General features: G+C 52.0%; 1 protein-coding gene across 5 annotated transcripts in view; it reads right to left on the bottom strand.

Annotated features, from left to right (window-relative positions):
* The window catches only part of tjp2b (tight junction protein 2b (zona occludens 2)), a 79,533-nt gene that overhangs the window by 29,092 nt on the left and 37,680 nt on the right, over positions 1-12,761 (bottom strand). Inside the window, exon 1 of one of the 5 annotated variants that reach the window (XM_084690863.1) lies at positions 11,935-12,133. The exons of 3 other annotated variants lie outside the window; for them this stretch is intronic. In XM_084690863.1, coding sequence (XP_084546989.1) covers positions 11,935-11,958 — 24 coding nt within the window. In that variant the 5' untranslated portion in view covers positions 11,959-12,133. Of the gene's footprint in view, positions 1-11,673; positions 11,901-11,934; positions 12,134-12,761 lie in introns of those variants that run through there. One more of the 5 variants, XM_084690864.1, reaches the window with a different exon arrangement.

Below are 12,761 nucleotides of genomic sequence, written 5' to 3'. Positions count from 1 at the left end.
TACTGCTGCTTGACAGTCTCTCTCCCTACACTCTCTGTACAGAACCATATTTGTATTTCCCACCAGGCAGTAACTAGCAGTGCATGACTCGACATTGTTCATCCACAGTTCCACCTCTGCAGGGATCCTTTCTCACACAGTCACCTTGCAGCTCAGAGAACAACACCAGGTCTGTTTGGCGGATTTACATGGAGCTCTCACTGTGCTGCTGACAGTGCTGTTAGCAGTAGCACTCATCATTAGCTTCTAGCGCTAGCAGGGGCGTATGGTACCAGTGCTTCACGTAAATATCAGACAAGCTGGAAGTTAACCTGCTCTCCTCTCTGCTGTGATTCTGATCTCTGAGAGACACATTAACCTTCAGACACGAAAAAGAAAACACATTTACATTTAAACAACAGACTTCCAATTAAGTAGTGCTAGGTAGAGGTTAGAGGGTAGAAGACTTTGACACCAAAACAACTTTAGTCTTGAAGATACAGCAGCTACTGGACACATAGCAAGACAGCAAGGAGCAAAACCAGCAAGCTAATGGGAGAGAGGAGGAGAGAGGAGAGGAGAGGAGGAGAGGAGGGAGGAGGAGAGGAGGGAGAGAGGAGGAGAGGAGAGGAGGATGGAGAGAGGAGGAGAGAAGAGGAGGGAGATGAGGCAGAGAGGAGGAGAGGAAGGAGGAAAGGAGGGACAGAGGATGGAGAAAGGAGAGGAGGAAGGATCTACGAGGAGAAAGCAGAGATCAGAGTCTGCTTACTCTCTCCCTCTACCCCCGCTCCCTGTATCACTCCCACCAGTTTGAGCAGACAGGTGTTCCCAGCTGGAGTGTAGATCAGCACCACACTGGTCCTCAGGTCTCCCAGCCCACTCAGGTCCAGCCTGCACATTCCTCTTTCCCCCTCTCCTCCTCCTCTCTCCCCCTCTCCTCCTCCTCTCTCCCCCTCTCCTCCTCCTCTCTCCCCCTCTCCTCCTCCTTTCTCCCCTTCTCCTTCGTCCAGGCTCTGTGTTCGAGGCCATTGCCGGCCGCCTGTGCAGCACCCCAGAGGCAGCCAGTCCAGACGATGGTTCATGCTGTGTCCGAGCGCTGGTCTCCTACCCTGTCTAGTCCCCTCTTAGCCCCCCTCTGAGCCCCCCGGCTCAGCCCCCCTCACAGCGGCAGGTGGGGTCCAGCCCGGAGCAGATCTGCATGGCTCCTGCTCAGGTCAGGGTCACACTCTGTGACAACCTGTTGTCTTCGTTGGCAATGCGGCGACTTCCGTGGTGACAGACCGAGGCGGTCCTCTCTCTCTCTCTCTGATCAGGCTGGCTAAGCCCCTGGAGGCGGGCTGGATTAGGCCTCGCCCCCTTGAGGGAGACTAAAAATAGCAGCGACTCACGGAGAATCGTCTCAGCACCCTCACTGCACTCAAGCCTTGCTGTCAGCTCCTCCTCCTCCACTGCCTCCCTCTCTAGTCTGACCTCCCCTGGTTCTCTCTCTCTCTCCCTCTCTAGTCTGACCTCCCCTGGTTCTCTCTCTCTCTCTCTCCCTCTCTAGTCTGACCTCCCCTGGTTCTCTCTCTCTCCCTCTCTAGTCTGACCTCCCCTGGTTCACTCTCTCTCTCTCCCTCTCTAGTCTGACCTCCCCTGGTTCTCTCTCTCTCTCTCCCTCTCTAGTCTGACCTCCCCTGGTTCTCTCTCTCTCTCCCTCTCTAGTCTGACCTCCCCTGGTTCTCTCTCTCTCTCCCTCTCTAGTCTGACCTCCCCTGGTTCTCTCTCTCTCCCTCTCTAGTCTGACCTCCCCTGGTTCTCTCTCTCTCTCTCCCTCTCTAGTCTGACCTCCCCTGGTTCTCTCTCTCTCTCCCTCTCTAGTCTGACCTCCCCTGGTTCTCTCTCTCCCTCTCTAGTCTGACCTCCCCTGGTTCTCTCTCTCTCTCCCTCTCTCGTCTGACCTCCCCTGGTTCTCTCTCTCGTCTAACCTCCCCTGGTTCTCTCTCTCGTCTGACCTCCCCTGGTTCTCTCCCTCCCTGCTTCTCTCGCTCTCTTCCCCTTGCTCTCTTTATCAGACATGGGTCCAGAGAGACCGACACACAGCGATCAGCTACATAAGCCCCTGTCTTATGTAATTATAATGATATCCTACAAGTTTATACACACAGTTTTCGCTTTTCATGAGTGAAAAGTTCCACGTTGAGAAGATGCCAGACTGTAAGCAGCACAAGAGCTGCAGGTGTTAGAGGAGAGAGACGCACAGACAAAGAGAGAGAGAGAGAGAGAGAGAGACACAGAGAGAGACAGAGAGAGAGAAACACAGACACAGAGAGAGAGAGAACCCAGTGGACGGATGGAGAGGAAAAGAAAGGAGACACTAGGCTACACAAACAAAAACACTTCAATCTATCCTACTCACTTCCTCACATGGCTGAAGGCTTAGCACATCCACATGTATCAGCTTATGAAATATACACAATAAGTGTGTGTGTGTGTGTGTGTGCGTAAAAATCCCCCCCTCTGCAGGTGCCTGTGTCCAGGGAAGGGAGGACACAGGGAAGGGACATAGTATGACCAGTTAGCGGTGACCTTAAGAAGATTACTCTGGGATTAAAGCGTGTATGTGTGTGTGTGATGGATTCAAGGTTAAACCTGATCCTATGACCTTTAGGTGACCTCCAGCCCTTCACCCACTCTTGTGATCCATGTGGAGCTCATGGTAAGAACACCAACTGCTCACAGGTTGAAAAATGTGAGGTTCAGTCCAGACCCTCTCTGACTCTTCGAGGTTCAGTCCAGACCCTCTCTGACTCCTTGAGGTTCAGTCCAGATCCTCTCTGACTCTTCGAGGTTCAGTCCAGACCCTCTCTGACTCCTCGAGGTTCAGTCCAGATCCTCTCTGACTCCTCGAGGTTCAGTCCAGACCGTCTCTGACTCCTCGAGGTTCAGTCCAGATCCTCTCTGACTCCTCGAGGTTCAGTCTAGACCCTCTCTGACTCTTCGAGGTTCAGTCCAGACCCTCTCTGACTCCTCGAGGTTCAGTCCAGATCCTCTCTGACTCTTCAAGGGTCCGGTCCAGACCCTCTCTGACTCCTCGAGGTTCAGTCCAGATCCTCTCTGACTCCTCGAGGTTCAGTCCAGACCCTCTCTGACTCCTTGAGGTTCAGTCCAGATCCTCTCTGACTCCTCGAGGTTCAGTCCAGACCCTCTCTGACTCCTCGAGGTTCAGTCCAGATCCTCTCTGACTCCTCGAGGTTCAGTCCAGACCCTCTCTGACTCCTCGAGGTTCAGTCCAGACCCTCTCTGACTCCTTGAGGTTCAGTCCAGACCCTCTCTGACTCCTCAAGGTTCAATCACAGAGAATACTTTTCCAGAGACTTCTCAAGAATAGATGACACATCACCTCAGTTGGCAGGCAGGTAAAGGAGTTCCTTAATAATTCATGGAAGAAAACCTAAAAGTGCCTTTGTAAGACATCAGTCAGCCCATCACATCACCACTCCGGCTCTGCTGCAGGGGGAGGGAGGGAGACGGAGTCTTAAAGAGAGGTTCTTTAAGGGGTTAGGGCTAGAGAGAGAGAGAAGGAAGGAAGGGTTGAAGTGTGAAGCTCAGACAGTCTTCATGTCTGTGTACACCGCGTTGCCATGACAGCAGCCTAGCAATGTCGTCAGTTTGACCAATAGGAGCAGGTGCAGGTAATGCTGAGACTGGAATCTGCTTGTTCAGGCGACCAGAGATTTACCATTGTGATTGTAACACACTTCCAAACACACTGCCTCATTCAACTTTCATTGTTATGTTCTTCATATCTCCTCTCCTCTCATGAATATTCATGATGTCCAGCACCACACGACTCACTGACCCATGCCGTGTCATACTGTTTCCCTCTCCTCCCCTCCTCCCCCCCTCTCTCCTCCTCCCCTCTTGCTGCTGTAGAGTTTATGGGGTCCAACCAGTAGAAGCTGACAGGGTAAGGGTTGGGCTGGAGAGTGTGTCTAGTGTGTAGTTCTCTCTTGTGCATCTAGCCTTCTGCAGGGAGCTCATTAGCATGCTAGCATGTCATTAGCATGCTAGCATGTCATTAGCATGCTAGCATGTCATTAGCATGCTAGCATGTCATTAGCATGCTAGCATGTCATTAGCAGCTGTGGTTGGACTGTTACAGAGCTGTAGACAGAAACTAGAGGAACCAAACAGGTGGCGTCACAGGGAAGAACAGCTTTGATGTTCTTTCCTTTTTTACATCTCTAAGGGCTTGAGTTTCTAAGGTTGCTAGAAACCCAGATCAGCACTCACACAGAGACAAGCTTATCAGGTCTGATGAGCTCCTAAGCTTCGCCTGGTGGTCATTAATATGTCTTTTCTTACATAATGAAACACTGAACTCAGATGTCTTCCTCAGTAAGTTAGGGAGGGACTGAGGGCGGGTCTGAACCAAGCTCCTCTGCTGCTCCTCTCTACACCAGAGGCACTCCCAGACCCCAAGAGCCCTGGCTGCTTTCAGAGAGGAAAGAAACCTCTCTATTGTTGGAGCTCATGTCTTATTGAACACTCCTCTTCCTTCTCTGGTGTAAATATTTCAGACGCTGTATATTTTTGTGTCTGAATAAGGGCGGTGGAGGAGAAGAAGCCAAGTGGCAGCAAGGAGGTTTGGAGAACAACCCCCAGAGCTGAGCTGACCAGCAGGGTAGGAGAGGGTTCCACTATCTCCACTGTGTCCAGGCCTCAATACATTCATACAGACAACAAATTCACTCAGAAACACCAAACCTGGTGGTCTGGCCTGGTTCTGACAGGTCCCCCCTGATAGGTCCTAACCCTAACCCCCATGACCTGCGTACTGACATATTAAATGACTTGACACTTCGTCCCTAGCCCCCCAGTCAAATCAACCGTTTTTCCAATCCCACCACCAAAAAGGAGTTAAATCGGTCTCAGAATAACTCAGTTAGTCCCCCTTTGACATTGCTGAATAGAGGCAATTAAACCACTGACAAGATCACAAGAACGACAGGAAGAGCGGAGGAGGCCGAAAGATGGGAAGAGAGGTCGAAAGGAAGAGTAAGATGAGACAGAGAGACAGAAAGGGGACAGATAGATAGTGGGCTACACCAGAATCATTAAGAGTCTAATCTTCAAAGAGGGGCTGGAGTCTCTCTGTGTCACTAGAGGTTCCATATCACCATGGTGACCTTTCAGCTGTGACCAGTCAGGGAAGAGGGGAGGAGGAGAGGGGAGAGAGGGGAAGGGAAAGGAGAGGAGGGGAGAGAGGGGAAGGGAAAGGAGAGGAGGAGAGGAGGGGAGAGAGGGGAAGGGAAAGGAGAGGAGGAGAGGAGGGGAGAGAGGGGAAGGGAAAGGAGAGGAGGAGAGGAGGGGAGAGAGGGGAAGGGAAAGGAGGAGGAGAGAAGGAGGAGAGGAGGGGAGAGAGGGGAAGGGAAAGGAGGAGGAAGAGGAGAGGAGGGGAGGGAGGGGAAGGGAAAGGAGAGGAGGAGAGGAGGGGAGAGAGGGGAAGGGAAAGGAGAAGAGGAGAGGAGGGGAGAGAGGGGAAGGGAAAGGAGAGGAGGAGAGGAGGGGAGATAGGGGAAGGGAAAGGAGAGGAGGAGAGAAGGAGGAGAGGAGGGGAGAGAGGGGAAGGGAAAGGAGGAGAGGAGGGGAGATAGGGGAAGGGAAAGGAGAGGAGGAGAGAAGGAGGAGAGGAGGGGAGAGGGGAAGCAGGAGGAAGGGATGAGGGAGTTCTGTGTCAGCTATAACCATCAGGAGTTCTTCCCCTATGCTCTAACACCTGTCATGTTGTGACAGCAGAGGTCGCTGTGGTAGCTTAGATTACTTTGCCAGGCAGGGTGACTGTGTGTGTGTCCAATACTGTAAACCCTTTGCCAGGCAGGGTGACTGTGTGTGTGTCCAATACTGTAAACACTTTGCCAGGCACAGGGTGACTGTGTGTGTCCAATACTGTAAACACTTTGCCAGGCACAGGGTGACTGTGTGTGTGTCCAATACTGTAAACACTTTGCCAGGCAGGGTGACTGTGTGTGTGTCCAATACTGTAAACACTTTGCCAGGCAGGGTGACTGTGTGTGTGTCCAATACTGTAAACACTTTGCCAGGCAGGGTGACTGTGTGTGTGTCCAATACTGTAAACACTTTGGCAGGCAGGGTGACTGTGTGTGTCCAATACTGTAAACACTTTGCCAGGCAGGGTGACTGTGTGTGTGTCCAATACTGTAAACACTTTGCCAGGCAGGGTGACTGTGTGTGTCCAATACTGTAAACACTTTGCCAGGCAGGGTGACTGTGTGTGTCCAATACTGTAAACACTTTGCCAGGCAGGGTGACTGTGTGTGTGTCCAATACTGTAAACACTTTGCCAGGCAGGGTGACTGTGTGTGTCCAATACTGTAAACACTTTGCCAGGCAGGGTGACTGTGTGTGTCCAATACTGTAAACACTTTGCCAGGCAGGGTGACTGTGTGTGTGTCCAATACTGTAAACACTTTGCCAGGCAGGGTGACTGTGTGTGTCCAATACTGTAAACACTTTGCCAGGCAGGGTGACTGTGTGTGTGTCCAATACTGTAAACACTTTGCCAGGCAGGGTGACTGTGTGTGTCCAATACTGTAAACACTTTGCCAGGCAGGGTGACTGTGTGTGTCCAATACTGTAAACACTTTGCCAGGCAGGGTGACTGTGTGTGTGTCCAATACTGTAAACACTTTGCCAGGCAGGGTGACTGTGTGTGTGTCCAATACTGTAAACCCTTTGCCAGGCACAGGGTGACTGTGTGTGTGTCCAATACTGTAAACCCTTTGCCAGGCAGGGTGACTGTGTGTGTGTCCAATACTGTAAACACTTTGCCAGGCAGGGTGACTGTGTGTGTCCAATACTGTAAACACTTTGCCAGGCAGGGTGACTGTGTGTGTCCAATACTGTAAACACTTTGCCAGGCAGGGTGACTGTGTGTGTCCAATACTGTAAACCCTTTGCCAGGCACAGGGTGACTGTGTGTGTCCAATACTGTAAACACTTTGCCAGGCACAGGGTGACTGTGTGTGTCCAATACTGTAAACCCTTTGCCAGGCAGGGTGACTGTGTGTGTCCAATACTGTAAACACTTTGCCAGGCAGGGTGACTGTGTGTGTCCAATACTGTAAACACTTTGCCAGGCAGGGTGACTGTGTGTGTGTCCAATACTGTAAACACTTTGCCAGGCAGGGTGACTGTGTGTGTGTCCAATACTGTAAACCCTTTGCCAGGCACAGGGTGACTGTGTGTGTGTCCAATACTGTAAACCCTTTGCCAGGCAGGGTGACTGTGTGTGTGTCCAATACTGTAAACACTTTGCCAGGCAGGGTGACTGTGTGTGTCCAATACTGTAAACACTTTGCCAGGCAGGGTGACTGTGTGTGTCCAATACTGTAAACACTTTGCCAGGCAGGGTGACTGTGTGTGTCCAATACTGTAAACCCTTTGCCAGGCACAGGGTGACTGTGTGTGTCCAATACTGTAAACACTTTGCCAGGCAGGGTGACTGTGTGTGTGTCCAATACTGTAAACACTTTGCCAGGCAGGGTGACTGTGTGTGTGTCCAATACTGTAAACACTTTGCCAGGCAGGGTGACTGTGTGTGTGTCCAATACTGTAAACACTTTGCCAGGCAGGGTGACTGTGTGTGTCCAATACTGTAAACACTTTGCCAGGCAGGGTGACTGTGTGTGTGTCCAATACTGTAAACCCTTTGCCAGGCAGGGTGACTGTGTGTGTGTCCAATACTGTAAACACTTTGCCAGGCAGGGTGACTGTGTGTGTGTCCAATACTGTAAACACTTTGCCAGGCAGGGTGACTGTGTGTGTCCAATACTGTAAACACTTTGCCAGGCAGGGTGACTGTGTGTGTCCAATACTGTAAACACTTTGCCAGGCAGGGTGACTGTGTGTGTGTCCAATACTGTAAACACTTTGCCAGGCAGGGTGACTGTGTGTGTCCAATACTGTAAACACTTTGCCAGGCAGGGTGACTGTGTGTGTGTCCAATACTGTAAACACTTTGCCAGGCAGGGTGACTGTGTGTGTGTCCAATACTGTAAACACTTTGCCAGGCAGGGTGACTGTGTGTGTCCAATACTGTAAACACTTTGCCAGGCAGGGTGACTGTGTGTGTGTCCAATACTGTAAACCCTTTGCCAGGCACAGGGTGACTGTGTGTGTGTCCAATACTGTAAACCCTTTGCCAGGCAGGGTGACTGTGTGTGTGTCCAATACTGTAAACACTTTGCCAGGCACAGGGTGACTGTGTGTGTGTCCAATACTGTAAACACTTTGCCAGGCAGGGTGACTGTGTGTGTCCAATACTGTAAACACTTTGCCAGGCAGGGTGACTGTGTGTGTCCAATACTGTAAACACTTTGCCAGGCAGGGTGACTGTGTGTGTGTCCAATACTGTAAACAGCTGGGCCAGCAACAGGGGGACATTCCTCCCTCTACTACTAACCCAACTAATAATACCAGCTCTCATCTTACTGCTACTAGCACTACTACCATATCCCTGTTACACACACGCCAACACACACACACACCATCTCAGAGAGATGACACCTGAGCTGTCTACTGGACTGGGGGTGGACGGGAGGGGTGGTGGAGGGGAGGGGTGGGGGTGGAGGGGTAGTAGAGGAGGTGGAGGGGAAGTGGAAGTGGAACGGAGGGGGTGGACGGGTGGTGGTGGAGGGGTAGTGGAGGGGAAGGGGTGGTGGAGGGGAGGGGGTGGAGGGGGTGGAGGGGAGGGGACTAAATTATCTGTGCGTTATCGCCACTACCTGTGTGTTCACATGCTACCACAGAAACACACACAAATTAATAGAGATAAGTAGAAATGTTTCACTGAGAATGAGAAAGACAGCGAAAGGATGGAGGGATCTTTTATACTCCCTTCTCCATGGTGACCCAGTAGACCTCTACCCTTGGAAAACCTGGGAGCTAAAAAGCGTTCTAGGTTAGGTCACTATACACACACCAACAAAAATGCACACACACACACAGGGGGGTAGGGGGGTCGATAGAGCACCCGGAGAACACATGCCCTGTCTGAGGTCATCACAGACCAAATCAATCCATCCCTGATAAACACCAGACAGATTCTGGTTCGGAGGGGTGGTGTAGAGAGGTGGGGGGAGGGGTGGAGTAGAGGGGTGGGGGAGGGGTGGAGTAGAGTGGTGAAGTAGAGGGGTGGTGTAGAGGGGTGGTGTAGAGGGCTGGGGGAGAAGGGTGAAGTAGAGGGGTGGTGTAGAGGGGTGGTGTAGAGGGGTGGTGTAGAGGGGTGGTGTAGAGGGCTGGGGGAGAGGGGTGAAGTAGAGGGGTGAAGTAGAGGGGTGGTGTAGAGGGGTGGTGTAGAGGGCTGAAGTAGAGGGGTGAAGTAGAGGGGTGGTGTAGAGGGGTGGTGTAGAGGGCTGGGGGAGAGGGGTGAAGTAGAGGGGTGAAGTAGAGGGGTGGTGTAGAGGGGTGGTGTAGAGGGCTGGGGGAGAGGGGTGATGTAGAGGGGTGGTGTAGAGGGGTGGTGTAGAGGGGTGGTGTAGAGGGCTGGGGGAGAGGGGTGAAGTAGAGGGGTGGTGTAGAGGGGTGGTTTAGAGGGGTGGTGTAGAGGGCTGGGGGAGATGGGTGAAGAAGAGGGGTGGTGTAGAGGGGTGGGGGAGAGGGGTGAAGTAGAGGGGTGGTGTAGAGGGGTGGTGTAGAGGGGTGGTGTAGAGGGCTGGGGGAGATGGGTGAAGAAGAGGGGTGGTGTAGAGGGCTGGTGTAGAGGGCTGGGGGAGAGGGGTGAAGTAGAGGGGTGGTGTAGAGGGGTGAAGTAGAGGGGTGGTGTAGAGGGGTGGTGTAGAGGGGGAAAGTAGAGGGGTGGTGTAGAGGAAATGGAAACAGAGGAAGGAAACAATAACAATAATTCTCATGACCTGGTGTTTGGGTTCACATGCTTACAACATGAATGGGGCAAAAATAAAAATAATATTTCCCATGAGTGTGTTCAGGGTGTGTGTGTGTGTGTGTGTGTGTGTGTGTGTGTGTGTGTGTGTGTGTGTGTTGCCTACATGGAAGGCGTGACTATGGGAACAGGGCCTGGCTGTGGCTCCGGCTGCCATTTTAGTTCAGCGTCAAGACTACCTCCCCCCCCCCCACACACACACACATACACAGACTCTTGAGAAATAGGTCAAGCCCTCGTTCTCTTAACAACAGCAGTGAACAAAGCCCCAGTCAGATGCCTAACAGCGGCGTGGGCAGAGAGAGGGGAGGAGAATAGAAGGAGAATTTAGACATTCACAACAAAAGGAGCTCTTGTTTTTCTCAGTTTTTTTTCCTGGGGGGGGCAGCCCTGCTAGGCTAGCTGTAGCTTGCTGTAGTCAGACTAACCCAGCCCTGTTAGGCTAGATGTAGCTAGCTGTAGTCAGACTAACCCAGCCCTGCTAGGCTAGCTGTAGCTAGCTGTAGTCAGACTAACCCAGCCCTGTTAGGCTAGCTGTAGCTAGCTGTAGTCAGACTAACCCAGCCCTGTTAGGCTAGCTGTAGCTAGCTGTAGTCAGACTAACCCAGCCCTGTTAGGCTAGCTGTAGCCAGACTAACCCAGCCCTGCTAGGCTAGCTGTTGTCAGACTAACCCAGCCACGCTAGGCTAGCTGTAGTCAGACTAACCCAGCCACGCTAGGCTAGCTGTAGCCAGATTAACACAGCCCTGCTAGGATAGCTGTAGTCAGACTAACCCAGCCACGCTAGGCTAGCTGTAGCCAGATTAACACAGCCCTGCTAGGCTAGCTGTAGTCAGACTAACCCAGCCCTGCTAGGCTAGCTGTAGCCAGATTAACACAGCCCTGCTAGGCTAGCTGTAGTCAGACTAACCCAGCCCTGCTAGGCTAGCTGTAGCCAGATTAACACAGCCCTGCTAGGCTAGCTGTAGTCAGACTAACCCAGCCCTGCTAGGCTAGCTGTAGTCAGACTAACCCAGCCACGCTAGGCTAGCTGTAGCCAGATTAACACAGCCCTGCTAGGCTAGCTGTAGTCAGACTAACCCAGCCCTGCTAGGCTAGCTGTAGCCAGATTAACACAGCCCTGCTAGGCTAGCTGTAGTCAGACTAACCCAGCCCTGCTAGGCTAACAGCTAGTCTGGGTCATGATCACCTGACATTGTCAGCCTGACAAACAGCCTGTGTTTAAACACTGATGCTCTCTGTGTTGTCATAATGTTAGGAGTGGAATCTGAGAATGCTATGTGACATCACAGAGACAACAGAGTCTCCATTCTGTCTCCCAGGCATTGTGACAACACAGTGACAACACAATGCCCTCCACAACACAACAACAAGCACGTCTGTTCACCAACGACTGGATCTCTGTCAAAGTCCACTGGTACTACTGCTGTTGTGACAGCTTGCTTAACGGTGCAGTCTGAAACCATGTAATACAACACTGTCCCAATAATGCTGGTACAGCATAGCAACACACAGAAAATGCTCCTACACACACTTGCGCATGCACACACTGCCCCTCTGTAGCCGGTTCTGTGGCAATCTGAACAGGCATTGTTTACGTTCCACTCTGCACAGAGGTGAGAGCGCGTCACAACTCTCTCCTGCTAGGATGAACATGCGGCTGTTCAGAAACACACAGACACCACCCAGTCTGAACATTCAAAGTACTTTGATTACTGTACATATCAAGTTATAAAGTAGGCGCTCACTTTAGGTTTGACTTCTGTGTCTCAGGCCGGGTCCTGGACATGTGAGAGCCTCTCGTAGAGCGTTGCCACGGTGACACAGCAAGGAGCTGACAAACTGTGCACGAGGAGCTTGGGGGTACACACACACGCAAACACACACACACACACTATACACACACCTGGAGGGTACACACACAGTAAACACACACACCTGGAGGGTACACACACACAAACACACGCTACACACTCCACAGCTCAAACAGTCCACATTCCTAGGCTTACCTGGTCTAGGAATCTCACCGCCATCTTGCCTCCCTTGTTTACCCTGCGCACACACACACACTCACACAGCCGCTGCTTTTACTCTACAGGTAAACACACCTGCGTCAGTCTGACCCCACACACACACACACACACGCACACACACACACACACTGGTCAGCTACACTCCCAGTTCCAGAGAGAGGACCATGAGTGTCTATCCCACAATTCTTTGCATACTGATAATAAACGACACGCAACCCACACCACATCATCTGACTGCTCCTGACCAATCACGTCTCTCTCTGCCCATCCACCAACCACTGAGATGAGAGATGTCTCGACCTGTCAGAAAGGTGATACTGTTCCCTCACAGCACAACGCAGAGTAGAGCACCAGAATAAACCTTGCTTGTGCACTGCCTTAATCGTAACATTCACAAACACTACACAGTATATAAACAATATATACAACATGTGGCCTCTTTGGACACACCCATATTTTACTATTTCAAGGACAAAATTGAAACTCATAATGTGTTTGAGTTCCAAACTGACCATTTAAGGCCAAAAAGCTCCTTGCAGGAATCTCCCAGTGTTCTGGATGCAGGGAGGAATGCTGTGGCCTGTCTCACATGGTCCCACTGCATGCTGGGAGTGCAGAGGGCGGGGGGAGGGGGGGTTACAGTCCCACTGCATGCTGGGAGAGCAGAGCATCTCTCCCTCCCCCTTCACCAGCTCTTCCTCCCCCTCCACCATCTCTCCCTCCCCCTCCACCATCTCTCCCTCCCCCTCCACCATCTCTCCCTCCCCCTCCACCAGCTCTTCCTCCCCCTCCACCATCTCTCC

Source organism: Hypomesus nipponensis, chromosome 24, assembly GCF_054491055.1.
Source record: "Hypomesus nipponensis isolate SF chromosome 24, ASM5449105v1, whole genome shotgun sequence".
Lineage (NCBI taxonomy): Eukaryota > Metazoa > Chordata > Actinopteri > Osmeriformes > Osmeridae > Hypomesus > Hypomesus nipponensis.
This window is presented reverse-complemented; position numbering and strand designations above follow the sequence as displayed.